General features: G+C 43.6%; 1 protein-coding gene across 6 annotated transcripts in view; it reads right to left on the bottom strand.

The window, feature by feature from the left end:
- Window positions 1–281: 281 nt before the first annotated feature.
- LOC119968889 (E3 ubiquitin-protein ligase DZIP3-like) overlaps window positions 282–26,833 on the bottom strand; it is a 202,033-nt gene continuing 175,481 nt past the window's right edge. For 4 of the 6 annotated variants that reach the window (XM_038801830.1, XM_038801827.1, XM_038801828.1 and 1 more), the window contains 4 exons: window positions 23,267–23,391; window positions 6,059–6,158; window positions 3,941–4,036; window positions 282–687 (listed from right to left, as the gene is read on the bottom strand). In XM_038801830.1, coding sequence (XP_038657758.1) covers window positions 592–687; window positions 3,941–4,036; window positions 6,059–6,158; window positions 23,267–23,391 — 417 coding nt within the window. In that variant the 3' untranslated portion in view covers window positions 282–591. Of the gene's footprint in view, window positions 688–3,940; window positions 4,037–6,058; window positions 6,159–21,399; window positions 21,578–23,266; window positions 23,392–26,833 lie in introns of those variants that run through there. The other 2 variants (XR_005461261.1, XR_005461262.1) reach the window with 2 other exon arrangements.

Raw genomic sequence — 26,833 nt, 5'->3', positions numbered from 1 at the left:
AGGCAGATGTCACATTCAAATCTCCAGTTACATGGAGGAAGAATAAACAATTCTGGTAAGTGTGCTGCCGTCTGAATGCTAACCTGTGATCCCTGCTGGAAGTGCCTGGATGTCAGAGTGGGGCAGCATGCATAACTGAGGCTGTAGTGTAAAGGAGACTGATACTTTGTTAAATAAAATAAAGATCTACTTATAATAATAAGAATCACTTATTGTCACAGGTAGGTTTCAATGAAGTTACTGTAGAAGATGGAAAAACATGAAGTTTCACAAGGGACCAATGCAAATCAAAAATGTTTATTTACCTCCTGATTCCAACATTAGACATTAGAAGCAGAATATAATGATTTTTACAGCAATCACATGAAAATAAATATACACATGTCAAAGAAAAGTTGACGTCATTAATGGTTAACTGTAGTCAAAGAGAACATTGTGAACAGAGATCACTAAAATATTTCAAACATGAGATTCTGTACAATCAGTATTTGAATATTATTCTGTTTGTTTATTACAAATATAGGTTCATTATCCAATGTTTACATTGTTGCGTGAAAGTCCAGTTGTCTAACAGTACTAAAAGAAAGAACCTTATTTCTTTGAAAGTTGTGGATAGTCCTCTGGCTTTAGCACAAGAATCCTGCAAATAGGACATGTGCTTTGTTCCTTCAGCCAGTAATCAATACACTGAAAAGAAAAATATAATGGTTCAGATATTAAGTGGCAAGGCAGAAAACTCTCGATAATATATTGCTAGATGATAGAGAAAAATGTACAATTTAAACAAAATTTACAATTTAGCTTTTCTAATAGCTGCAGTTTTCAAGCCCTGGAAACATTATTGTAATGTTTACACTTTGATGTCTGTCATTCCAGTAAATTAATTAGTGCATCTTTGAGTTATAGTAGGGTGATTTAATGAACTGTTCTGCATTGTGGGTGAGTTACCTTTTCCGAGAAAACTGGGCTACCAGCACCACTGATTACATAACTTGTCCGGAAATAAACATCTATGACATAAACAGCAATCTTTCGGTTTTGACCAAGAAACAGTATTGGGTGCTATTAAAATTAACCCATAAAATTTCCAAATTTATAAAAATAATGTGTTGTTTTCCATTTATTTCAAGATATGTGTTGATACAATTGTTTCTGCCTCCTCTCCAGTTTTAATTTTTGCACTGTTCATTCGCAACATTTTGCCAATATAACAATATTAACTTATTTACTATTATATGTCAGAGTTAGCATCTCTTCTGCACATACAAAAGGAACTAATTTTTAAAAATTCTGAATCCCTCGAGTTGCTGTGCTGATTATGTAAAAACGGTTTCTTGGCCCAATTTTCATTGCATAAAACACATCTTTACACCATCAATAAAAATAGTGGATAAAAGCAAATTACTGCGGATGCTGGAATCTGAAACGAAAGGGAAAATGCTGGAAAATCTCAGCAAGTCTGGCGCATCTGTAGGGAGAGAAAAGAGCTAAAGTTTCGAGTCCGATGACTCTTTGTCAAAGCTTTGACAAAGATTCATTGGACTCAAAACGTTAGCTCTTTTCTCTCCTTACAGATGCTGCCAGACTTGCTGGGATTTTCCAGCATTTTCCCTTTCGTATCAATAAAAATAGCTTGTATTAAAAATAATTTATTACTTAAAAGAACACAAAAATACTGTGAACATGTAATTGTGTGTTTCAATCTTATTTTTCATCCTTGGGGTTCTCTCGTTGCATTACTCATGGGAAAACCCCCAAGTGCAGCCATGTTATTCTGGGCAGGGGGCTGGGAAATGAAATTACAATTTTTAATAATATGAGCTCAAATAAGCAGTTAGAACGACAATACTTCTAAAATATGTAAATTTTCAGATCTGGATCTTGCTCAGCGAGGGAGAGATCCAGATCTCGCCATGTGGAGCAAGTCGGGTGACTTGCGAATGGCCTGGTGCCCAGCCAGATTTGGGATTTGCGTGCGATTCAGCCGTTGCGCCCGGATCCACACCGGGTGCAATGGGGTCGATGAATCATACCCTAGTATTTTGCATTTGTACTGGTGTAGCCTTTGGTTTAATAAAAGTTGAACTTTTACCAACTGGATTCCTTATTTTCCCAGTTGGAGAATAATGTAAGATGATGGTGCAGTGGTAATGTCACTGGGCTAGTAATTCAGAGTCCCAGGCTAATTCTCTGGGAGACATGGGTTCAAATCCCATCACGGCAGCAAAGTGGCAAATATCATTCAGTCCAGAAAGTGTGAGGGAATGCATTTGGGGAGGGCAAACAAAGTTAGGAACTATATAATAAATAGGAGGATTTGGGGAGGAATTGAAGAAGTGAGAGATCCTGGATTGCATTTCCACAGGTCCCTGGTGACCTGATAGTTGGATTAGGTAGCAAAGAAAACATATGGAATGTTTTCCTTTATTGGATGAAATATTGAAGAGAAAAGCAGGGATGTAATGCTGGAACTGTATAAAACGCTGGTTAGGCCACAGTGAAATGTTGTGGTTCTAGTCACCATATTGCGGGGAGGACAGAATTACACTGGAGAGGGTACAAGAGGAGATTTACAATAATGTTTCCAGGGCTTGAAAACTGCAGCTATTAGAAAAGCTTGGATGGGCTGGGGTTGTTTTTCGTTGAACAGAGGAGGCGGAGGGGTGACTTAATTAAAGTGTACAAGATTAAGAGGCTTAGATAAAAGTAGGCAGGACTTCCCGGTTTCCTCGAGTGGAGAGGTCAATTACCAGTAGGCAGAGAATTAAGGTGATTGATAAGAGGACTAGAGGCAACATGATGAAAAACGTCTTAACCCAGAGGGTGGTGGGTGTCTGGAATTTGCTGCCTGGTTTAGTTGTTGAGGCAGAAACCCTCAACTAATTTACTAGGTTCCTGAATTTGCACCTGAAGTGCTGGAACCTGCAAGGCTATGGACCAGGTGCTAAAAGGCAGGATTAGAATGGATGGCCAGTTTTTTATTTTTTGGCCACCACAGGCACGATTTGCTGATTAGCCTCTTTCTGTGCCATAACGTTTCTATAGTTGACTTTTAATTGTCATCGGAAATGACCCAGCAAGCCATGTCATTCAAAGGCCATCTTGGATGGGCAACGAATGTTGGCCTTGCTGGCAACATCCACAAGCCATGAAAGAAAAAAAAAAAATCACTTTTCTAAATTTAAGGTCTATTTTCAAACCATTGTTATTTAACCAACAACATTACTTCTAAATTAGCTGACGTGTGCACAGGCCAATAGTTTGGTGAACATAAAAATTAGGAGAGACCTGACATTGGCCAAAATGTTCAGTTGGGCAGTGCTCATTTTATGCTACTTAAGCAATGTAGCTCCATTGAAAAGCAAATGTTCTATAACGTTTGGAGATAGATTTTAAGATTTTAAAGTTCTTCTCAGACAGGTCGTCTGCAGTTGTTTAGATAAGGAGAAAATAGCACATTTCAAACTTTTAGCACAATCAAAATTGCAGCAGTTTTGACTGGGTGTATGAAATCTCTTAACTTCAACAAATTTATATGAAAAGTCTATGCATGTAATGCTCTAAATTGCACATACAATGGGAGAGGAACAATGAAAAATACCTGTCTATAAACAGACACTGTAAAATCATTCTAGATTCTAGGCTGAACTGTCCCCTACTTGAGTAGCAACACTAGTAATTTCCCATTGTGTTGTTTGTGGTATGATGTGAAGTGGAACAATGGGAAATTCATGTACTTGTATCAGTGATAAACAACATTTGTACTTGGTCCAGAATATGTGTCTTGGAGGAGGTGATTATTTCAGCCTTTGAATTTTTGAGGCAGGTATAAATTAATTTAGCATGCATTTTTACTTAAAGAACCGTAGTCTAGATAATAATTAGTACTTGACAAGATCAGAATAGCTGTACAGAAGAAAAGCAATAAACACACTCCAACCTTTTTGTGGAAAATATGTTTACAATCCAGCTCATAGCAATCCTTTGGAGGAACTAATTCCTCATGGCAAATGACGCAAGGGTCTTCCTCAATACTCTTGGGTACAAAAACATAAAATTACAAATGTTATGAATCTTGGGCTATAAAATATTTTGAAGTTCACACTGCATGCACTTAAAGTTTTAATTCTAGATCTGAACCAGAATTGCTGTGCAACAAACTTAAGATTTTGCCCTTGAGTAAGGAAGTAATTATCAGGGAGGGAATTTGTTTAATTGTTAGGTATGTTATTCAGGCATATTAGCTGGGATTTTCCACTTCCGCTTAGCAGCGAGTGGATAAAATCACGAGAAGGCCTTAGTTGCGTTTCAACGCCAATGTAAATGCAAGACTTGATCACCCCGCTCCCCTCCGTCAGTGGGGGCTGCATTTCCTGCCGTTCAAGGTCGGGAATCTCACTGTAATATATTAACATATCATTATCGGGGCCATACACCGGAATCATACCCTCCATGTTAAATAATGCCCCACCTCGTTGAGATGTCAGAATAGCACGTTGGACAACTGGTTTCAAAAAGCGTGCACCTGGTGAGCAGAATTCCAAGGGAACTCAGACTGAGCGCACTCAAACTGGTGCAGTGCTCGCGAAGTGGCACCGTAAATTGGTGGGTGGAAGAGATGGGTGGGGGGCGGGATAGCGGGAGTGAACTTGGGTGTAGAATGTTTCCTGGGTCTGGATGTCATGACTTCCCAGCAAACTCTGAAGTGTGCTAGCTTTGTGCAGAGGCCGCCTTCAAATATAGTACCTGGATCATTGAAGGGCTGTGGCGATGGTGGGGCGTTTGCCTGCAATGTTAGATTAGATTTAGATTTATTGTCACATATATATTTTAATGCACCATGGACCAAGGTGTATTAGAGTTTACTTAATGGTAAGAGCCCTACAGCACCATGGAACCCATGCCTGCCAATCTTTATCACAAGTGTCGTGTAACATGGTGGAAAATACTGTCATTGCTGTTGTTGCTTTTCCCACCCCCCAAAAGACGTTTTTTTAAATTTAATTTACGGATGTGGGCATTGCTGGCTAGGCCAGCATTTATTGCCCATCCCTAGCTGCCCTTCAAAAGGTGGTGGTGAGCTGCCTTCTTGAACTGCTACAGTCCCTGGGGTGTAAGTATATCCATTGTGCTGTGAGGGAGGGAGTTCCAGGATATTGACCCATCAACATTGAAGGAACGGCGATTTATTTCCAAGTCGGGTTGGTGAGTGACTTGGGGGGAAACTCCAGGTGCTGGTGTTCCCAGGTATCTGCTGCCAGAGAACTTCTAGATGGCAGTGGTTGTGGGTTTGGAAGGTGCTGCTTAACGAACTGTGGCGATACTGGGGACAATGCTCATTGTGTGAAGTAATATTCTTTTTTCCTCCCTCGGTTTTCTCTTATTTCACTTCCCATCTTTTCTGAAGGCAGTGCTCAAAGTGGTGATTTTTCACACATTTGATACAAATTAATCTTCGGTGTTGGAGCAATCTCGATGGTACAGACATAGCCTGCCCAGTATAAATCCCACCAGATGCCCAGTTCTGTTAAAGTAGGTGAAACTGAATATTGGGTGGTTTATATAACAGAGAGACGATGCACTCCCACCCACCCGGCATTGCCGTTAAAATAAATTTTTACTCTCAGTGCTGTAGGGCTCTTACCATTAAATAAACTCTAATACCACTCTCATCTGACGTGAACGTATACATTTTCGAGCTTGGGCCACCAGACGACAATCAGCAGCAGGGATTGTGGCTGATTTTCCACTCCCCTACCAGGGACTCTGAGACGATGTGCAGGCTCTACGGTTGTCCCCTAGCTTAAATCAGTGCAGGCCTTAGTGGCGTGTAAGAGGCAGCACCACACTGAGGTCCACTTGTCCCTCAGTCTTCACCCTGAAGACCCTTCTCATTTTAAAAACTATTTTAAAACACATTGATTGTCTGCTGCAAAGAAGTGCATTAAAGATAGTAAAAGGTCAGTTGGTCACCTATTTAGAATATAAAATATTATAGATCAGTTATTTCAGTAACCATATTATAGAAATACAATCCATATCGGATTTCATTTTATACCTCCTGTTTCACAAACTGCTTAGAGGCTTTTTGATTTTCAATTCCTAGCCATAATTCCTGCTCAATTTGCCCTTGATCAACAAAGCTGCTTAATTCCGACCTACAAGAAAAATGACACAGTTACACAATACTATACAACAATGGTCTAGACATTCAGATGTGCCCATTTTATGCAAGTACTTATCTCAAAGTGCACTCGATATTGGCCCTTGAGCATTATTAGCATTGAGTTGGCAAGCTGGGGACAGCATGATGCAGTTTGCAGGACTAAAGGTTGGGCAGGCACAAGATCAGTGGCAGTCTGCAGATAAGACTTGAATGGAGGACAATCAAGGTGGTGAGTAATAAGAGAGGGTGTTTGGTCGCTTGGAGGAAGGCAGGGCAGGACACAATGGCCGCAACAGTCTGCGTCCTTTGAGTTTTCCCTCAGAATGAGTAATCCTGCTTCACGTTCAGTGAAGTATGCTTACAGTACCATATTTTGTTGGTTGTCACCTAATGGAAGATCTCTACCTGTTCTCTGCAGGTAGCTCATTTTTCACTGAGTGCAGCTGGCACCAACTTCCTCAGGGCAAACCAATCTTCCAATGCTGGTTTCAAAGCTGGTAGTAAGTGATGGCTGCATCTTTGCAAGCACAAATACTTATTTCAGGCATAGGCACTGCATGCTTATTTTTTGGCTGTTAATAATATGGCAGGCATGCGCTTCCAATTTGTAATGAGCTTATCCTTTCTGATCACCACAGTGGAGACTTAGGTAGCTAGCATCTAATTAAGTAAAAAAGCTGCAACCAGATTAAAGTGGCAATTTTCCTTTCCCAATACCATGCATCATTATAGCCTTTGCTGAGTAGCACTGTTAATTTACGTGCAGGTTATGTTGTGAAGTTAAACAAGCTAAGAAACACTCTAATTCATTCCACTTTGGAACCTTACAGATGAGAAATATTACCCGTTACGTGTTTACGTCCCCCTCCCCTTTCGAATAAAAGTGTTATATTGGCAGTTTTCCAATCCTCTGGAACTTTTCCCGAATTTAAGGCTTCTTGGAAGATTATTACCAGTGCATCCACTGTCTCTGTAGCTGCTTCCTTTAATATCCGAGGATGCAACCCATCAGATCCAGAGGACTTATCGATCTTTAGCCCCATTAGTTTTCCAAGTACTTTTTTTCTAGTGATAGTTATATTTATTTCTACTCGCAGTTTTCAATCTCCCAAGTGCCTCTGCACTCGTGCTGTTTTCAATCTCCCGACTGTCTCTCTACTCGCCCTGATTTCAATCTCCCCACCGTCCATCTACTTGCCCTGATTTCAATCTCCCGACTGTCCATCTACTCGCCCTGTTTTCAATCTCCCGACCATCTCTCCACTTGCGCCGTTTTGAATCTCCCGACTGTCTCTCTAATTGCCGTGTTCAATCTCCCGACTGCCTCTGCACTCACCCGGTTTTCAATCTCCTGACTGCCTTTACTCGCCCCATTTTCAATCTCCCAACTGCCTCTACTCAAACGTTGTTTTCAATCTGCCAACTATCTCTACACTCGCATTATTTTCAATCTCCCGATTGCCTCTCCATTCGTGCTGTGTTGAATCTGCTAACTGCCTCTCCTCTCGTGCAGTTTTCATTCTCATTCGTCCCTAATTTGTTTCCTGTTATAAATAATTAACACCCTTTTACTATACACATGGTTGAAATTTACATGAGTGCTATCAAACAAAAACAGAGAGCAGAAGAAAAAACATTTAAAAAAAGAGATTGTGGTTTATTTACACTGCAGTGACCAGCGTAGTGTTTAAATAACCCGAGCTGCCCCTTTGTACCGAAGCGCGGATACTTCCAGAAGGCATTTGGTAAGGTGCCGCATAAAAGACTGATCCAGAAGGTGAGATTGCAGGGTTTGGGTGGTAGAGAATTTGATTGGATTGAGGATTGGCTGACTAGTGGGGTGCCGCAGGGGTCAGTCCTCAAACCTCTGCTACTTACAATCTATATAAATGATCTGCAAGCAGGAACAGAGTATAACATAGCAAAATCTGAGGATAATACTAAAATAGGTGGGAAAGCCGGCAGTGAAGAGGAGATAAAGATTTTACAGACGGATATAGATAGGCAAGGAAAACGGGCCAAAGTTTGGCAGATGGAGTTTAACGTAAGTGAAATTAAATGAAATGAAAATCGCTCATTGTCATTGAAAAGCCCCTAGTCGCCACATTTCGGCGCCTATTCAGGGAGGCTGGTACAGGAATTGAACTGTGCTGCTGGCCTGCCTTGGTCTGCTTTCAAAGCCAGCGATTTAGCCCTGTGCTAAACCAGCTCCAGTGTGAGGTTATCCACTTTGGCCGAAAAAAATAGAAAGACAAATTATTATCTAAATGGAAAGCAGATTTGAGATGAGGCCCGGCAGAGGGATCTGGGTGTCTTTGTGCATGAATCTCAGAAAGTTCGAATGCAGGTACAGCATGTAATTAAAAAGGCAAATGGAATGTTAACGTTTATTGGAAAAGAACTGGAGTATAAAAATAGAGAAGTGTTGTTGCAATTGTATAGGGCGTTGATGAGACCACATCTGGAGTATTGCGCCCAGTCTTTGTCTCCTTATTTGAAGAAGGATGTAGAGGCATTGGAGATAGTTCAAACGAGGTTCACCAGATTGATTCCAGGGATGAAAGGGTTGACGTATGAGGAGAGATTAAACAGTTTGGGCTTATATTCGTTGGAGTTTAAACGGATGAGAAGGGATCTAATCGAGTTGTATAAAATACTAAAAGGGACTGATAAAGTGAACGTAGACAAATGTTCCCCCTTGTGGGGCAATCTAGAATGAGAAATCATGGATATAGGTTGAGAGGTGGTAGATTTAGAACGGAGATAAGGAAGAACTACTTCTCGCAGAGAGTGGTGAATTTGTGGAACTCGCTGTCCCATATTGAAGCTAGGTGGGAATTGAACTGGTAAGACTGTTCCTTTTTAAATTTCAGGTATTTAATTTAATTTAATCCAGAAATTGTGCAGTGAAGGTTAATAAGGGGCTGCCCCACCCACTCAGACAACTGCTTGGCAGTATCAGCCACCATAGGCACTGATTGGAGTTACTTTGATCTAACTTTAGCAGGTGGGGGGGAGAGAGTCACCTCAGGACAATTTAAAAGAACAACTTGTAACTCGCTTCCAGTGAGCCAGAGAAGGCACAGAGTGAGTTTGGGAATTTGAAGCTAGATGGGGAGGAGGTGCTTTTTAACCCTGGTAAGTGACTGGTAAGTAGTTTTTCTTTTCATTTGTTTATTTGTTTTGTTTTTTGGCATTGTAGTTGTACAAGTTAACCTAAGGTTTAAGACATGGCAGGAGAACCCAGACCCATGTCATTCTCCTCGTGTGCGATGTGGGAGCTCAGGGACACATCCACTGACCCTGGCTCCTTCGCGTGCAAGATGTGTGTCCAGCTGCAGCTCGTGTTAGATCGCTTGACGGCTCTGGAGCTGCGGGTGGACTCACTTTGGAGCATCTGTGATGCTGAGGACGTAGTGGATAGCATGTTTAGCGGGTTGGTCACACTGCAGGTGAAAATTACTGAGGGACATAGAAAATGGGTGACCAAAAGACAGAGAAAGAGTAGGAAGGCAGTGCAGTTAGAACATAGAACAGTACAGCACAGAACAGGCCCTTCGGCCCTCAATGTTGTGCCGAGCCATGATCACCCAACTCAAATCAGCCATGATCCACCCTATACACGTAACCCAACAACCCCCCCCTTAACCTTACTTTTTATTAGGACACTACGGGCAATTTAGCATGGCCAATCCACCTAACCCGCACATCTTTGGACTGTGGGAGGAAACCGGAGCACCCGGAGGAAACCCACGCACACAGGGGGAGGACGTGCAGACTCCACACAGACAGTGACCCAGCCGGGAATCGAACCTGGGACCCTGGAGCTGTGAAGCATTTATGCTAACCATCATGCTACCCTGCTGCCCAAAGTTCTCCCCTGTGGTCATCTCCCTGCTAAACAGATATGCCGATTTGGATACTGTTGAGGGAGATGGCTCACCAGGGGAAGGCAGCAGCAGCCAGGTTCATGGAACCATAGCTGGCTCTGCTACGCAGGAGGGCAGGAAGAATGGCAGGGCTGAATTTAGGGAGTTCGGAGTTAAACTAAAAATAAGGACCTCAAAAGGTAGTAATCTCAGGATTGCTACCAGTGCCATGAGCTAGTCAGAGTAGGAATGTCAGGATAGATAGGATGAATATGTGGCTCGAGAGATGGTGCAAGACGGAGCGATTCAAATTCCTGGGGCATTGGAACCGGCTCTTGGGGAGGTGGGAACAGTAAAAAGCAGACGGTCTGCACCTGGGCAGAACGGGAACCGTTATCCTGAGGGTTGGGGGGGGGGGGGGGGGGGGTGATTGCTTGTGCTGTGTGGGCGGGTTTAAACTAATGTTGCAGGGTGATGGGAACCGATGCAGGATGTCGGAGGGAAGTAAAACAGGGACAGAAACGAAAAGCAGTAAAAGGGGAAAGTGTAAGGCAGAGAAGCCACAGTCAAAAATCAAAAAGGGCCACAGTACAGGGTACAGTGACTGAGGGGAGCTCAGTTAATAGGCCCAGTAATACTAAAAGGAATAAACCAGTAAGTAAAAACCAAATGGAAAGCGATGCAGCAGGTTATTACATGAAGATATGGGTTCTACGATAAGGAAAATTAGGAGAAAAGTTAAAAGGAAAAATAACTTAGGAGAGGTTACTGATAGAGGTGTTAATATTCAAAACGGAGGTAAAAAAGCCAACATAAGGGTACTTTACCTGAATGCTCGTAGTATTCGGAATAAGGTAAATGAGTTGATGGTGCAAATCATCATGAATGACTATGATTTAGTGGTGATTACTGAAACATGGTTAGAGGATGGTCATGACTGGGAGTTAAATATCCAAGGGTATCAAACTATTTGGAAGGACAGAGTGGATGGTAGGGGAGGTGGTTTAGCTCTGTTATTTAAGGATGACATCCGGGCAATAGTAAGGGATGATATCGGTGCTATGGAGGATAAGGTTGAATCCATTTGGGTGGGAATCAGGAATAGTAAGGCGAAAAAGTCACTGATAGGAATAATCTATAGGCCACCAAATAGTAACATTATGGTGGGATGGGCAATAAATAAATAAATAACAGATGCATGTAGAAATGGTACAGTAGTTATAATGTGGGATTTTAATCTACATGTTGATTGGTTTAACTAGGTCGGACAAGGCAGCCTTGAGGAGGAGTTTATAGAATGTATCCGCTATAGTTTCCGAGAACAGTATGTAATGGAACCTATGAGTGATCAAGCAGTCCTATATCTGGTCCCATGTAATGAGACAGGTTTGATTAATGAGCTCATAGTTAGGGATCCTCTCGGAAGGAGCAATCACAATATGGTTGAATTTAAAATACAGATGGAGGGTGAGAAGGTAAAATCAAATACTCGTGTTTTGTGCTGAAACAAAGGAGATTACAATTGGATGAGAGAAGAGCTGGCTAAGGTAGACTGGGAGCAAAGACTTCATGGTGAAATAGTTGAGGAACAGTGGAGAACCTTCCAAGCGATTTTTCACAGTGCTCAACAGAAGTTTAGATCAACAAAACCAAAGGACGGTAGAAAGATGGAAAATCGACAGTGGATATCTAAAGAAGTAAGGGAGAGTATCAAATTGAAGAAAAAAGCATACAAAGTGGCAAAGATTAGTGGGAGGCTAGAGGATTGGGAAATCTTTAGGGGGCAACAGAATGCTATTAAAAAAAGCTATAAAGAAGAGTAAGATAGATTATGAGAGTAAACTTGCTCAGAATATAAAAACAGATTGTAAAAGTTTCAACAAATACACAAGACAAAAAAGAGTGGCTAAGGTAAATATTGGTCCTTTAGAGGATGAGAAGGGAGATTTAATAATGGGAGATGAGGAAATGGCTGAGTACCTGAAGAGGTTTTTTGGGTTGGTTTTCATATTGAAAGACACAAATAACATGCCAGTGACTGTTGGAAATGAGGCTATGACAGGTGAGGACCTTGAGACGATTGTTGTCACTAAGGAGGTAGTGATGGGCAAGCTAATGGGGCTAAAGGTACACAAGTCTCCAGGCCCTAATGGAATGCATCCCAGAGTGCTAAAAGAGATGGCTAAGGAAATTTCAAATGCACTAATGATAATTTACCAAAATTCACTAGACTCTGGGGTGGTCCTGGCGGATTGGAAATGATCAAAAGTGACATCATTGTCTAAAAAAGGAGGCAGTCAGAAAGCGGGTTATTATAGGCCAGTTAGCTTAACTTCGGTAGTAGGGAAGATGCTGGAATCTATCATTAAGGAAGAAATAGCGAGGCATCTGGATGGAAATTGTCCCATTGAACAGACGCAGCATGGGTTCATAAAGGACAGGTCGTGGCTGACAAATTTAGTGGAATTTTCTGAGGATATTACCAGTGCGGTAGACAACGGGGAGCCAATGGATGTGGTATATCTGGATTTCCAGAAAGTTTTTGACAAGGTACCACATAAAAGGTTGCTGCATAAGATAAAGATGCATGGCATTAATGATAAAGTAGTAGCATGGATAGAGGATTGGTTAATTAATAGAAAACAAAGAGTGGGGATTAATGGGTGTTTATCTGGTTGATTTGACTTTGATTTAATTTATTTATTGTCACATGTACGAAGTACAGTGAAAGGTATTTTTCTGCGGCTGAGGGAACGTACACAGTACATACATAGTAGACGAAAGATTAATCAACAGAGAACATTGACAAATGGTACATCGACAAACAGTGATTGGTTACAGTGCGGAACAAGGGGCCAAACAAAGCAAATACATGAACAGGAGCAGCATAGGGTGTTGTGATAGTGTTCTTACAGGGAACAGATCAGTCCTAGGAAGAGTCATTGAGGAGGCTTGTAGCTGTGGGGAAGAAGCTGCCCCTATGTCTGGATGTGCAGGTCTTCAGACTTCTGTACCTCCTGCCTGATGGAAGGGTCTGGAAGAAGGCAATGCTTGGGTGGGAGGGGTCTCTGATAATGCCGTCTGCCTTCCTGAGGCAGCGGGAGGTGTATACAGAATTAATGTGGGGGTGGCAAGCTGGTGTGATGTGTTGGGCTGAGTTCACCACACTCTGCAGTTACTTGGCGATCTTGGACCGAGCAGTTGCCATACCAGGCTGTGATAGAGAAATACAGCACAGAACAGGTCCTTCGGGCCACGATGTTGCGCTGAACTTTTGTCCTAGGTTAATCATAGAATTTTGGACAATTTTTCATGGCCAATCCACCCAACCTGCACATCTTTGGACTGTGGGAGGAAACCGGAGTACCCGGAGGAAACCCACACAGTCACGGGGAGGATGTGCAGACTCCACACAGACAGTGACCCAAGTCGAAATCGAACTTGGGACCCTGGAGCTGTGAAGCAATTCTGCTATCCACAATGCTACCGTGCTGCCCTTAAGAAGTTAACCTACACTCCATTATTCTACCCTAATCCATGTACCTATCCAATAGCCGCTTGAAGGTCCCTAACTTTTCCGACTCAACTACTTCCACAGGCAGGGCATTCCATGCCCCCACTACTCTCTGGGTAAAGAACCTACCTCTGACATCCCCTCTATATCTTCCACCATTTATCTTAAATTTATGTCCCCTCGTAATGGTGTGTTCCATCCGGGGAAAAAGTCTCTGTCTACTCTATCTATTCCCCTAATGATCTTATAAACCTCTATCAAGTCACCCCTCATCCTTCTCCGTTCTAATGAGAAAAGGCCTAGCACCCTCAACCTTTCCTCGTATGACCTACTCTCCATTCCAGGCAACATCCTGGTAAATCTCCTTTGCACCTTTCCCAAAGCTTCCACATCCTTCCTAAAATGAGGTGACCAGAACTGCACACAGTACTCCAAATGTGGCCTGACCAAGGTTTTGTACAGCTGCATCATCACCTCACGGCTCTTAAATTCAATCCCTCTGCTAATGAACGCTAGCACACCATGGGCCTTCTTCACAGCTCTATCCACTTGAGTGGCACCTTTCAAAGATCTATGAACATAGACCCCAAGATCTCTCTGCTCCTCCACATTGCCAAGAACCCTACCATTAATCCTGTATTCCGCATTCATATTTGTCCTTCCAAAATGGACAACCTCACACTTGTCAGGGTTAAACTCCATCTGCCACTTCTCAGCCCAGCTCTGCATTCTATCTATGTCTCTTTGAAGCCGACAACAGCCCTCCTCACTATCCACAACTCCACCAATCTTCGTATCATTTGCAAATTTACTGACCCACCCTTCAACTCCCTCATCCAAGTCGTTAATGAAAATCACAAACAGCAGAGGACCCAGAACTGATCCCTGCGGTACGCCACTGATAACTGGGCTCCAGGCTGAATATTTGCCATCCACCACCACTCTCTGTCTTCTATCGGTTAGCCAGTTTTTTTATCCAACTGGCCAAATTTCCCACTATCCCATGCCTCCTTACTTTCTGCATAAGCCTACCATGGGGAACCTTATCAAATGCCTTACTAAAATCCATGTACACTACATCCACTGCTTTACCTTCATCCACATGCTTGGTCACCTCCTCAAAGAAGTCAATAAGACTTGTAAGGCAAGACCTACCCCTCACAAATCCGTGCTGACTATCCCTAATCAAGCAATGCCTTTCCAGATGCTCAGAAATCCTATCCCTCAGTAACCTTTCCATTACTTTGCCTACCACCGAAGTAAGACTAACTGGCCTGTAATTCCCAGGATTATCCTTATTCCCTTTTTTGAACAGGGCACGACATTCGCCACTCTCCAATCCTCTGGTACCACCCCTGTTGACAGCGAGGACGAAAAGATCATTGCCAACGGCTCTGCAATTTCATTTCTTGCTTCCCATAGAATCCTTGGATATATCCCGTCAGGCCTGGGGGACTTGTCTATCCTCAAGTTTTTCAAAACGCGCAACACATCTTCCTTCCTGACAAGTATCTCCTCAAGCTTATCAGTCTGCTTCACGCTGTCCTCTCCAACAATATGGCCCCTCTCGTTTGTAAATACTGAAGAAAAATACTTGTTCAAGACCTCTCCTATCTCTTCAGACTCAATACACAATCTCTCGCTACTGTCCTGGATCGGACCCACCCTCGCTCTAGTCATTCTCATATTTCTCACATATGTGTAAAAGGCCTTGGGGTTTTCCTTGATCCTACCTGCCAAAGATTTTTCATGCCCTCTCTTAGCTCTCCTAATCCCTTTCTTCAGTTCCCTCCTGGCTATCTTGTATCCCTCCAGCGCCCTGTCTGAACCTTGTTTCTTCAGCCTTACATAAGTCTCCTTCTTCCTCTTAACAAGACATTCAACCTCTCTTGTCAACCATGGTTCCCTCACTCGACCATCTCTTCCCTGCCTGACAGGGACATACATATCAAAGACACGCAGTACCTGTTCCTTGAACAAGTTCCACATTTCACTTGTGTCCTTCCCTGACAGCCTATGTTCCCAACTTCTGCACTTCAATTCTTGTCTGACAGCATTGTATTTACCCTTCCCCCAATTATAAACCTTGCCCTGTTGCACGCACCTATCCCTCTCCATAACTAAAGTGAAAGTCACAGAATTGTGGTCACTACCTCCAAAATGCTCCCCCACTAACAAATCTATCACCTGCCCTGGTTCATTACCAAGTACTAAATCCAATATGGCCTCCCCTCTGGTCGGACAATCTACATACTGTGTTAGAAAAGCTTCCTGGACACACTGCACAAACACTACCCCATCCAAACTATTTGATCTAAAGAGTTTCCACTCAATGTTTGGGAAGTTGAAGTCACCCATGACTACTACCCTGTGACTTCTGTACCTTTCCAAAATCTGTTTCCCAATCTGCTCCTCCACATCTCTGCTGCTATTGGGGGGCCTATAGAAAACTCCCAACAAGGTGACTGCTCCTTTCCTATTTCTGACTTCAACCCATATTAACTCAGTAGGCAGATCCCCCTCGAACTGCCTTTCTGCAGCTGCTATACTATCTCTAATTAACAATGCCACCCCCCCCCCCCCCCCCACCACCTCTTTTACCATCCTCCCTAATCTTGTTGAAACATCTATAACCAGGGACCTCCAACAACCATTTCTGCCCCTCTTCTATCCAGGTTTCCGTGATGGCCACCACATCGTAGTCCCAAGTACCGATCCATGCCTTAAGTTCACCCACCTTATTCCTGATGCTTCTTGCATTAAAGTATACACACTTCAACCCATCTCCTTGCCTGCAAGTACTCTCCTTTGTCATTGTTACCTTCCCCACTGCATCACTACGCGCTTTGGCGTCCTGACTATCGTCTTCCTTAGTTGCTGGACTACAGATCCGGTTCCCATTCCCTTGCCAAATTAGTTTAAACTCTCCCGAAGAGTACTAGAAAACCTCCCCCCCAGGATATTGGTGCCCCTCTGGTTCAGATGCAACCCGTCCTGCTTGTACAGGCCCCACCTTCCCCAGAATGCGCTCCAATTATCCAAATACCTGAAGCCCTCCCTCCTACACCATTCCTGCAGCCACGTGTTCAACTGCACTCTCTCCCTATTCCTAGCCTCGCTATCATGTGGCACCGGCAACAAACCAGAGATGACAACTCTGTCTGTCCTGGCCTTTAACTTCCAGCCTAACTCCCTAAACTTGTTTATTACCTCCACACCCTTTTTCCTACCTACATCGTTGGTACCAATGTGCACCACGACTTCTGGCTGCTCACCCTCCCCTTCAGGATCCTGAAGACACGATCCGAGACATCCCTGGCCCTGGCACCCGGGAGGCAACATACCTTTCGGGAGTCTCGCTCGCGACCACAGAATCTCCTATCTATTCCCCTAACCTCCTATTACTATTGCTTTTCTATGCTCCCCCCTTCCCTTCCGAGCCCCAGAGCCAGAGACCTGGCCGCTGGAGCCTTCTCCCGTTAGGTCATCCCCCCCAACAGCATCCAAAATGGTATACTTGTTTTGAAGGGGAACGGCCACGAGGGATCCCTGCACTGTCTGCCTGTTAGTTTTCTTTCCCCTGACTGTAACCCAGCTACTCTTGTCCAGTACCTTTGGTGTGGCTACCTCCCTGTAACTCTTCTCTATAACCCCCTCTGCCTCCCGGATGATCCGAAGTTCATCCAGCTCCAGCTCCAGTACCTTAACATGGTCTCTGAGGAGCTGGAGTTGGGTGCACTTCCCGCAGGTATAGTCAGCGGGGACACCAGTGGTTTCCCTCACCACCCACATCCTACAGGAGGAGCATGCAACTGCCCTAGCCTCTATCCCCTCTTACTTTACAGAATTAGCTGCCCCTTGGACCAACTGGACCTCCGCCCTCCGACTCTACTTCCAGTCAGCTGTACTCTAAACTCCTGGCTCCCTTCACGCTCTTTGATAAATATTCACGCTCTTTGATGCAGTTGGACAGGATGCTCTCTATCACACATCTGTAGAAGTTTGAGAGAGTCGATGCAGACATGCCAAATTTCTTTAGCATCCGTAGGAAGTAGAGACGTTGTTGGGCTTTCTTGACTGTTGCATCAACGGGAGTGGACCAGGACAGACTGTTGGTGATGGTGACCCCCAGGAACTTAAAGCTATCGACCATCTTCACTTCGGAACCATTGAAGCAGACTGGAGTGTGTGTCGTGCTCAGCTTCCTGAAGTCGATGATCAGTTCCTTGGTATTTCCAACATTTAGAGAGAGTTTGTTTTCGGTACACCGAAATGCAACCAAGTGATTTACCTTCCTCTTGCAGTCTGATTCGTCGTTGTTTGAGATACGGCCCACCACAATCGTATCATCCGCAAACTTGTAGATTGAGTTGGAGTTAAATCTTGCCACACAGTCATATGTGTATAGGGAGTACAGTAGAGGACTGAGCACACATCCTTGCAGGGCTCCGGTGTTGAGGACTATTGTGGAGAAGGTGCTGTTGCCTATCCTGACAGATTACGGTCTGTTGGTGAGGAAGTCGAGGATCCAGCTGCACAGGGATGGGTCAAGTCCAAGATTGCGGAGTTTGGTTATTAGTCTTGTCGGGATAATGGTGTGGGAGGCAGAGCTGTTGTCAATGAACAGCAGTCTTACATAGGTGTCCTTGTTGTTGAGGTGTTCGAGTGTTGATTGGAGAGCCAGGGAGATAGCATCTGCTGTGGACCGGTTGCGGTGATAGGAAAACAGCAGTGGAGCGGCCATCTGGGAGGCTGGCAGTGATCCGTCTCATGATTGGCCGCTCGAGGAATTTCATGATAACAGACGTCAGGGCCACCGGTGGGTAGTCGTTGAGGCAGGCTACCTTGCTTTTTTTTGGTACTGGGATTATGGTGGTCTTCTTGAAGGAGGTGGGGACCTCCGAGTGGAGGTGGTGAAGATATCTGCGAGTACACTCGCCAGCTGGTCTGCGCAGGCTCCGAGTGCTCGCCCAGGGACTCCTTCGGGGCCCATCGCTTTCCGCGGATTCACTTTCAAGAAGGCAGCTCTTACCTCTGAGGCTATAATAGTGGGTATGGGCGTGTCCAGCTGTTGGGGCAGGTGGCACTGATACATTAGATGACTGCTCAAAGTGGGCAGAGAACTTGTTCAGATCATCGGGTAGGGATGCTCCAGCCCCAAATATTCCACTTGGCCTTGCTTTATTGCCTGTGATCTTGTGTAGGCTCTGCCATAGTCATCGTGGGTTAGTGTCGTTGGCAGAGGACTCTAGTTTGATGCAGTATTGTCTTTTTGCAACCCTGATAGCTTTCAGTACGTTGTACCTGGATTTCTTATATGGGTCAGAGTCGCCAGACCTGAACGCCTCCATCCGGTACTTCAGCAGGGAGTGAACCCTTTGGTTGAGCCAGGGTTTGCGATTGGGGAATACCCATATTGTCTTCTTTGGTACTGATGAAGTCTGTGACGGTAGTTGTGTACTCGTCCAGGTTAGCTGCCGCGGTCTTGAATATGGACCAGTGCACAGTCTCCAAGCAGTCGCGGAGGATGTCCTCAAGATTCCTCGGACTAGCACTGCATGGTTTTCTTGTCTGGCTCAGCACGCTTGAGTTGCTGTTTGTAAGCTGTTGGCAATCAGTAGCTAGTGGTGTCCCTCAGGGATCAGCGTTGGGCCCACAATTGTTCACAATTTACATAGATGATTTGGAGTTGGGGAGGAAGCGCAATGTGTCCAAGTTTGCAGACAGACGACACTAAGATGAGTGGTAAAGCAAAAAGTGCAGAGGATACTGGAAGTCTGCAGCGGGATTTGCATAGTTTAAGTGAATGGGCTAGTTTCTGGCAGATGGAATACAATGTTGACAAATGTGAGGTGATCCATTTTGGTAGGAATAACAGCATAAGGGATTATTTATTTCAATGATAAAATATTAAAACATGCTGTTGTGCAGGGGGACCTGGGTGTCCTAATGCATGAGTCGCAAAAAGTTGTAAGAAGGCGAATAGAGTTTTGTCCTTCATTGCTAGAGGGACGGAATTTAAGACGAGGGAGGTTATGCTGCATCTGTATAAGGTGTTAGTGAGGCCACACCTGGAGTATTGTGTTCAGTTTTGGTCTCCTTATCTGAGAAAGGACATACTGGTGCTGGAGGTGCAGAGGAGATTCACTAGGTTAATCCCAGATCTGAGGGGGTTGGATTAAGAGAAGTTGAGTAGACTAGGACTGTACTCGTTGGAATTTAGAATGCGGGGAAGGGGGGAATTTATAGGAACATATAAAATTAGAAAGGGAATAGATAGGATAAATGTGGGCAGGTTGTTTCCACTGGTGGGGGAAAGCAGAACTTGGGGGCATAGCCTCAAACTAAGGGGAAGTAGATTTAGGACTGAGTTTAGGAGGAACTTCTTCACCCAAAGGGTTGTGAATCTATGGAATTCCCTGCCCAGTGAAGCAGTTGAGGCTCCTTCATTAAATGTTTTCAAGATAAAGATAGATAGTTTTTTGAAGAATAAAGGAATAAAGGATTATGGTGAAGCTGAGTCAAAAAAATCAGCCATGATCTCATTGAATGGCGGAGCAAGCTCGAAGGGCCAGATGGCCTGCTCCGAGTTCTTATGTTCTTATAGTGCAGTGGAATCGGAGTCATTAAATTGTTTCAAGAAGGAGATAGATATATTTCTGAAAAGAAAACGGGTTAAAGGGATATGGGCAACAGGTGGGTGGTGGATTTGAGATCAGGAAGAGATCAGTCATGATCTGATTGAATGCCAGAGCAGGCTTTAGGGGCTGAACTGTCTACTTCTGTTCCTAATTCCTATGTTCCTTTACCCAATGAGTACTGCACCCCTGGAAGGGGCGAAATCGATGAGCCCTGGCATGGTGGTTATGCCCTTTGTATGGCAGCATTGTTGTACATGGACACTTGCGCCACTCGTGTTGTGCAGATATCTCCTTGGTGTGGTGTGGGTGCTCTCTCCTTCCTCTGCCCTCCCCACCCCTCCTACTTCCTTTCTCTGGTTGTTTCTCCTGTCCGTAACCCCCCCCCCCCCCCCCCCCCACTGTGCTGGTTCACGAACAGGTCTTCGACGAGGTTGGTGAATTATTTCTGTGTGGTGGAAACCTTCCTCTGATGGGAAATTTTATTTTTTCTAGTTTTAGAAACTCCGCTGGCCAGATAGCCAGTCTGAGCCTTGGATGGTCCTGCCGACCTCTGTCCAAGCAGAAGTCTCCTCCAGGCAATCAGGGCGGTGAAGGCCAGCGCGTCGGCCCCTCTCTCCACAAAGAGCTCTGGGTGTTCCGATATTACAAAGACCGCAAGGGCATGGCTCCACCTTTATCCCCAACACTCTGGACATGGCCTCGAAGAAGGTGGTCCAGAACCCGATGAGTTTGGGGCAGGACCAGAACATTTGGGTGTGGTTGGTGGGACCCTCTGACACTGTATGCACTTATCCTCCACCTCTGGGGAGAACCCGCGTATCTATGCTCTGGTTAGGTGCGCCCTGTGCACCACCTTTAGCTGTGTTTGGCTCATCCTGTGCATGAAGAGATGGTTTTTATCCTGTGCAGAGTGCTCTCCCCATCTCCATGCCCAGTTCCTGTTCCCACCTTTGTCGCATCTCGTCCAATGGGACCCTTACTTCTTCTAACAATCGTCCGTATATATCACCACATTTACCATCCCCTAGCAAGTCCAACGCTAGTAGTCTGTCCAGTAGGGTGTGTCCAGGTATTTGGGGGAACATACTGGTCTCCTTGTGAAGGAAGTCTCCACCTACAAGTACCGCAGATCATTCCTTTTCAGGAGCTGGAGCTTATCAGTTAGCTCCCCCAGGGTCACTAGTCTACCTCCACTGAATTGTCTCTTACCATCAATCCTCGTCTGTCCTCTCTCCACATTTTGAAGGTACCGTCTATTTCCGCCAGATAGATTTGTGGTTCCTACAGCTGGGGGCTGCAACAGACATGTCACCCAGTTTGAAGTGGCGGCTGAGCTGGTTCCAGGTCCGTAATATGACTACTACCACCGGGCTCCTCGAGTACTTGGCTGGGGGGAAATGGAATGAGGCGGTGGCGATCAATATATCCACCCTATGAAGAAGGATTTGGGGCTGAAGATCGGGGGTGATCTAAATAGGAAGAGGAACTCTGGCACCACGTCCATTTTTACCATCTGCACCCTTCCCGAAGGAGTGTAGGAGTGAGTCCCATCTGCGTAGGTCCCTCTTAACCTCCTCCACCAGGCTAGACAGGTTCCACTTGTGGAGCCGCATCCAGTCGTGAGCTATCTGTATTCCCAGTTAGAATTTTAGGGTCTCCAGCTCTGTTCCTCCCCCTCGTGAGTTCACTGGGAAGATTTCGCTCTTGCTCAGGTTTAATTTGTGTCCCGAGAAAGCTCTGAACTCCCTCAAGGGTTTGGTTATCTTGTCCATGCTGGCTTGGGGGTTCGACGTGTAGAGCAACAACTATCCGCACAGAGTGAAACTCTGTACTCCCTGCCTCCTCTCTGAATGCCAGCCCACCCCTTTGCTGATCTACTAAGAGCGGTGGCCAGTGGCCCAATTGCTAGTGCGGATTGTTCTTATGACAATAATTTCCAAGGTAGCAGGGGTCATAGAACTGTTTTGATGGATTAAATGAGTGCCATTTAAAATTTTTGCTGCTATTGGTTCATTCCTAAATAATGTGATACACTGGTGTCGAAATGCGAAATATCAAATGCAATCATTTTCACATAATTCCTTCATAGGCTCAGTACTGACATTTTGATATATGAAGTCAGATTTCTTAGTTACAATGAAGGCAAGAAAACAAATGAGCTCCAAAGGCACCATTTAACTCTGAACTACCATGTACACTTCAGGGAAGGAGGGTATAATGATAACTGAATTAATGATGATCGAGTTTAATATATCAAATTTATTGTTACTGAAAAAAACCCCAACATGTTGAAAGGGTCCATATATTTTCCACGTCAATTTAGAAAGGGACAAAGATTTCAATCTTGTTATTTTACCAAATTTCCCCCTTTCCACCATGGAATTATTAACTTCTCCTTGGGTACTGTACCATAAGTTTCTTCCAATACCTCATCTGTCAGGAGACTATTTTACCACAGGAGAGATCATAGTGGAGTCAAATGCTTTGTACCGAATTATTGCACATGCAATTCTACAAAGGATAATTTGTACACCAATGATGAATGATTTCTGGCCCATTTACTCCAGCTTAATCCAGGGCAATAAAGTACTTCTAACTGAACTGAGGTCTCCAAACTCAATATATAATGGCAATGGAGCCTAGGATCTACATGGAGTATTACTTATTGAAAAATCTTGCTTAGCCATCGAGAAAGCTACTGTGGTATAGTTAGGTGCCGATGATTAACGGAATAGTTTTGAAATTACCAGTATTGCTAACAATTATGTAGATTTCATTCATGCGAAACCTGCTTTAGAATTCTGATAACAGATGAAACAACACCAATATCATTGTAGCCAAAATGAATGCAAAATAGAACAAATGATACGTTTTTCAGATATTCAATTCTGGAAGAAAGCTAAATTTTAATGGTAGGAGGTTGATGATAATCAGCGGTACCATTTCAAATTTATTCAAATAAGTGGCCGACAAGAGATGCTCTTATGTTAGAATCAGTATGTATGTTCAATGGTAATGGGTTTGACTCCATTAAGACATCAATACCAAATAAGCTTGCAATTGGTTCAATACCTACCTTGTTCTATACCCTTGTAACAGGCTGGATGTTGCATTGGCTGTGGTAGTAGTAGCTGTAGCATGCATTTGAAGAGAATGCTGGAACCCTGGTAAATACTGAGAACTAGTTTTCTTTCCAGATTTCTACAAATAGAATTGAAATATAACACAAAGTTGTAGTAGGTTGTAGAATATTTCTAATATTAAACTTCCTTCCCAGATCCCCGACTAACAAGTTTCAAGGTCTTCTTGAATACTAGTGGATAAAGGCAGTGTTGTAGAACCGTACAACTGAAGTTACATTCATCGTCTGTGCTCTTCAGCTGTTCTCAGCATGGCTAGAAGTGGGGTACTAAAATTGACATCATCATCCCAGAACCAGGGAAGTGTTAAGACAGCCAACATTAGTGATCCAACTGTTATCCGGGATGGAAAGTGCTCTTCTTACACACATTAGTGAGAAGGTGAAGTTTAGATATTGGATATAATACTTCTCATATACAAATAGTTTCCACTTCTCATGATTCACTCTCAATGCTTTCAAAGTAAGCATGACTGCATGATGATACCAAATGGAATTGAAGGATGAATTGTATCACAGGCAGTTGTGGGAAGAGAGGCAGGAAATTGCAGGAACTCTGACCACAGTTTTTAATTCCTCTCTGGCCACGGGGGAAATGCCAGAGGACTGAAGAACAGCTAATGTCGTTCCACTTTTCACAAAGGGTGGCAGAGATAAATCAGGGAACTACAGGCTGGTGAGTCTCACATCAGCAGTAGGGAAACTATTGGAGAAAATCATGAAGGAGAGAATTAATTTCCACTTGGAAAGGCATGGGTTGATTAGGAATAGTCAGCATGGCTTTGTCAGAGGGAGGCCATGCCTAACAAATTTGATAGAACGTTTTGATAAAGTGACCGAGTGAGTGGATGAAGTGCAGTTGATGTAGTTTATATGGGTTTTATCAATGCCTTTGACAAGGTCTATCAAGGGCGACTGATTGAGAAGGTTGGAGCACATGGAATTCTAGGAAACTTGTTGAGATGGATCCGAAACTGACTTATTAATAGGACACAAAGGAAGATTGTTTAAGTAACTGGGGGCCGGTGTCCAACAGTTTACCACAGGGATCAGTGCTGGTCCCTTATTGTTTGTTATAAACATATATATATTATATAAATATCTAAATATATACATACACACATGATACAGACGATAATGTGGGGGGAATAAGTAAGTAAGTTTGCAGTCGATACCAAGATTGGTAGGGTGATTAACAGTGAAGAAGAGGGTTGTGGGGTTAGAGGAAGATATAAATGGATTGGCCAGATGGGCAGAGGAGTGCATATCATGTTTAATCCTGAGAAGTGTGAGGAAGAAGAAACAGGTCAAGGGAATAAGAAATGAATGGTAGAATACTAGGAAGCACTAGGAAACAGATGGATCTTGGGGTACTTGTTCACAGATTCCTGAAGGCGGCAGAGTCGGTGAATAGGGTAGTTGAGAAGGCATATGGGAAACTTGCCTTTGTCAGTCGTAGCATAGAATATAAGAGCAAGGTTATTTTGGAGCTGTACAGAACATTGGTTAGGCCACTGTGCAGTTCTGGTCACCTCACTATGGGAAGGATGAAGGATGTGATTGTGCTAGAGGGGGTACAGATGAGGGGGGATTTGATTGAGGTGTATAAGATTGAGGAGTTTGGACAAGGTAAATAGGAAGCAGCTGTTCCCCTTGGTTCAGAGGTCAATCACAAGGGGACATAGTTTTAGGGTGAGGGAAAGGAGATTCTGAGGGGAATTATGAGAAAGAAATCACTGAGGAGAGTGGGAAAAATCTGGAATGCACTGCCTGGGAAGTTAGTGGAGGCTAGAAACCGTATTACTTTGGATTTGGATGAGCACTTGAAACACCATCACATTCAAGGATATGGGACAAGTGCTGGTAAGTGGGATTAGCGTGAGATTAGGGGTAGTTAGTGCAGACTCAATGTGTCAAAGGGCCTTTTATGCTCTGTACGACTACATGACTCTAATAGATCTAAATGATGAATCTTCACAGTGCAGAAAGAGGCTATTGAATCTGCACTGGCTCTCTGAAAGACCATTCCATCTAGTCCCCATTCCCCTGCTTTATCCCAATAGCCTTACGCATTCTTTCTTTTGAGAGAGCAATCCAATTCCCTTTTGAATATCTCAATTAAACCTGCCTCCACCACCCTCTCACGAAGTTTGTTCCAGACTCCAACCATCCTCTTGGTAAAATATATTTTCCTCACATAATTTTCACAATTATTTTGAATCTGTGCCCTCTAGTTCTTGATGTTCTCTTGAGTAGGAACAGTTTCTCACTATTTATCCTTAGGATCTTGAATACCTCTATCAAAGCTACACTCAGCTCTCCTTTCACCAAGAAAACAGTTCCAACCTCTCCAATCCATCCTCATAGCTACAGTTCTTTATCCCTGGAATCATTCTTGTGAATTTCCTGTGGATTCTTTCCAATGCCTTCACATAATTCCCAAGTATGGGAATTAACACCTTACTCTTGCACTTAATGCCACTAAAACTGGATTGTAATAGATCAAAATAAATCATAAATATGAGATGTCAGTGCAGCTTGTTAGGAAAGTGCACTAACTGTGTGATGCTGAATCACATATGCCATGAGCATCCCAATTTTAACGTCACAATTGTGCTCAGGGAGGATGTCAGGTGGGCAGTACAATGGGCCTTAACTGTTATGGCACTTCTAGAAGAAAAATGTCAAAGATGTGTGTGTGGGGTGTGCATGTATGTCTGAAAGCCCCTGGGTTTCAATAGCCTGAAAAATATTTAAACAGTAAGATACCAGTTTTCCACTTAGTCATCCAGCAACAGCATGATCAACCATCTTTAGGAAAGGGGAGTAGGTTGGACGTAAACTCTAGAGGAATTTTGATTACATTGTTTTTGGGTTATTTCCAAACCCAATGGCATTTCCATCCATGTAGCAATGTTGGAGCTCTCCAAATATAATAAGATATTACATTTGAAATGTAGTAAATATATTTTCTCCAGTTTCTTTTTATCCAATCAGAATTGCTAACTACCTTAAAACACACATTTATACCCATCAAATCAATCATGTCAGAGTTCCATGTCCAATTTTAGAGTTTCTGATTTAGAAAGTGCAGGTAAATTTTTAACTTGAGCTATAAAAAAATAATTTCTCTACAAAATTAGTCACAATGAAAATGAACATTCCAGAATAGTTCTTGTATATTACTAATATTTCCATGGCTTCCCTTCAGACCAAGTATAATGGATAAAATAGGTGTAGATGTCTGGTTATATTGGTTCAAGGCAAACTCTGGATGTCTTTCACGTGAATTCACATTATATTAATACAAATGTTACACACTGTCCTATTATGGAGGGTGTTCCAAGGTTTTGCCCAGCGACAGGAAGAAAAAAATATATATTTCCAATTCAGGATGGTGAGTGACTTGGAGGGTAATCAAGTCTAGTTTTATTCATATAGGTGCTGGTTGAATGCATGTATCTAAGAGGCAAAAATATTAAAAGTGCCTTGACTGTGGGAACT

The sequence above is a fragment of the Scyliorhinus canicula genome, chromosome 7 (genome assembly GCF_902713615.1).
Source record: "Scyliorhinus canicula chromosome 7, sScyCan1.1, whole genome shotgun sequence".
NCBI classification, from domain to species: Eukaryota; Metazoa; Chordata; class Chondrichthyes; order Carcharhiniformes; family Scyliorhinidae; genus Scyliorhinus; species Scyliorhinus canicula.
The sequence above is the reverse complement of the archived record's forward strand: the minus strand, read 5'-3'. Positions and strand labels throughout refer to the sequence as shown.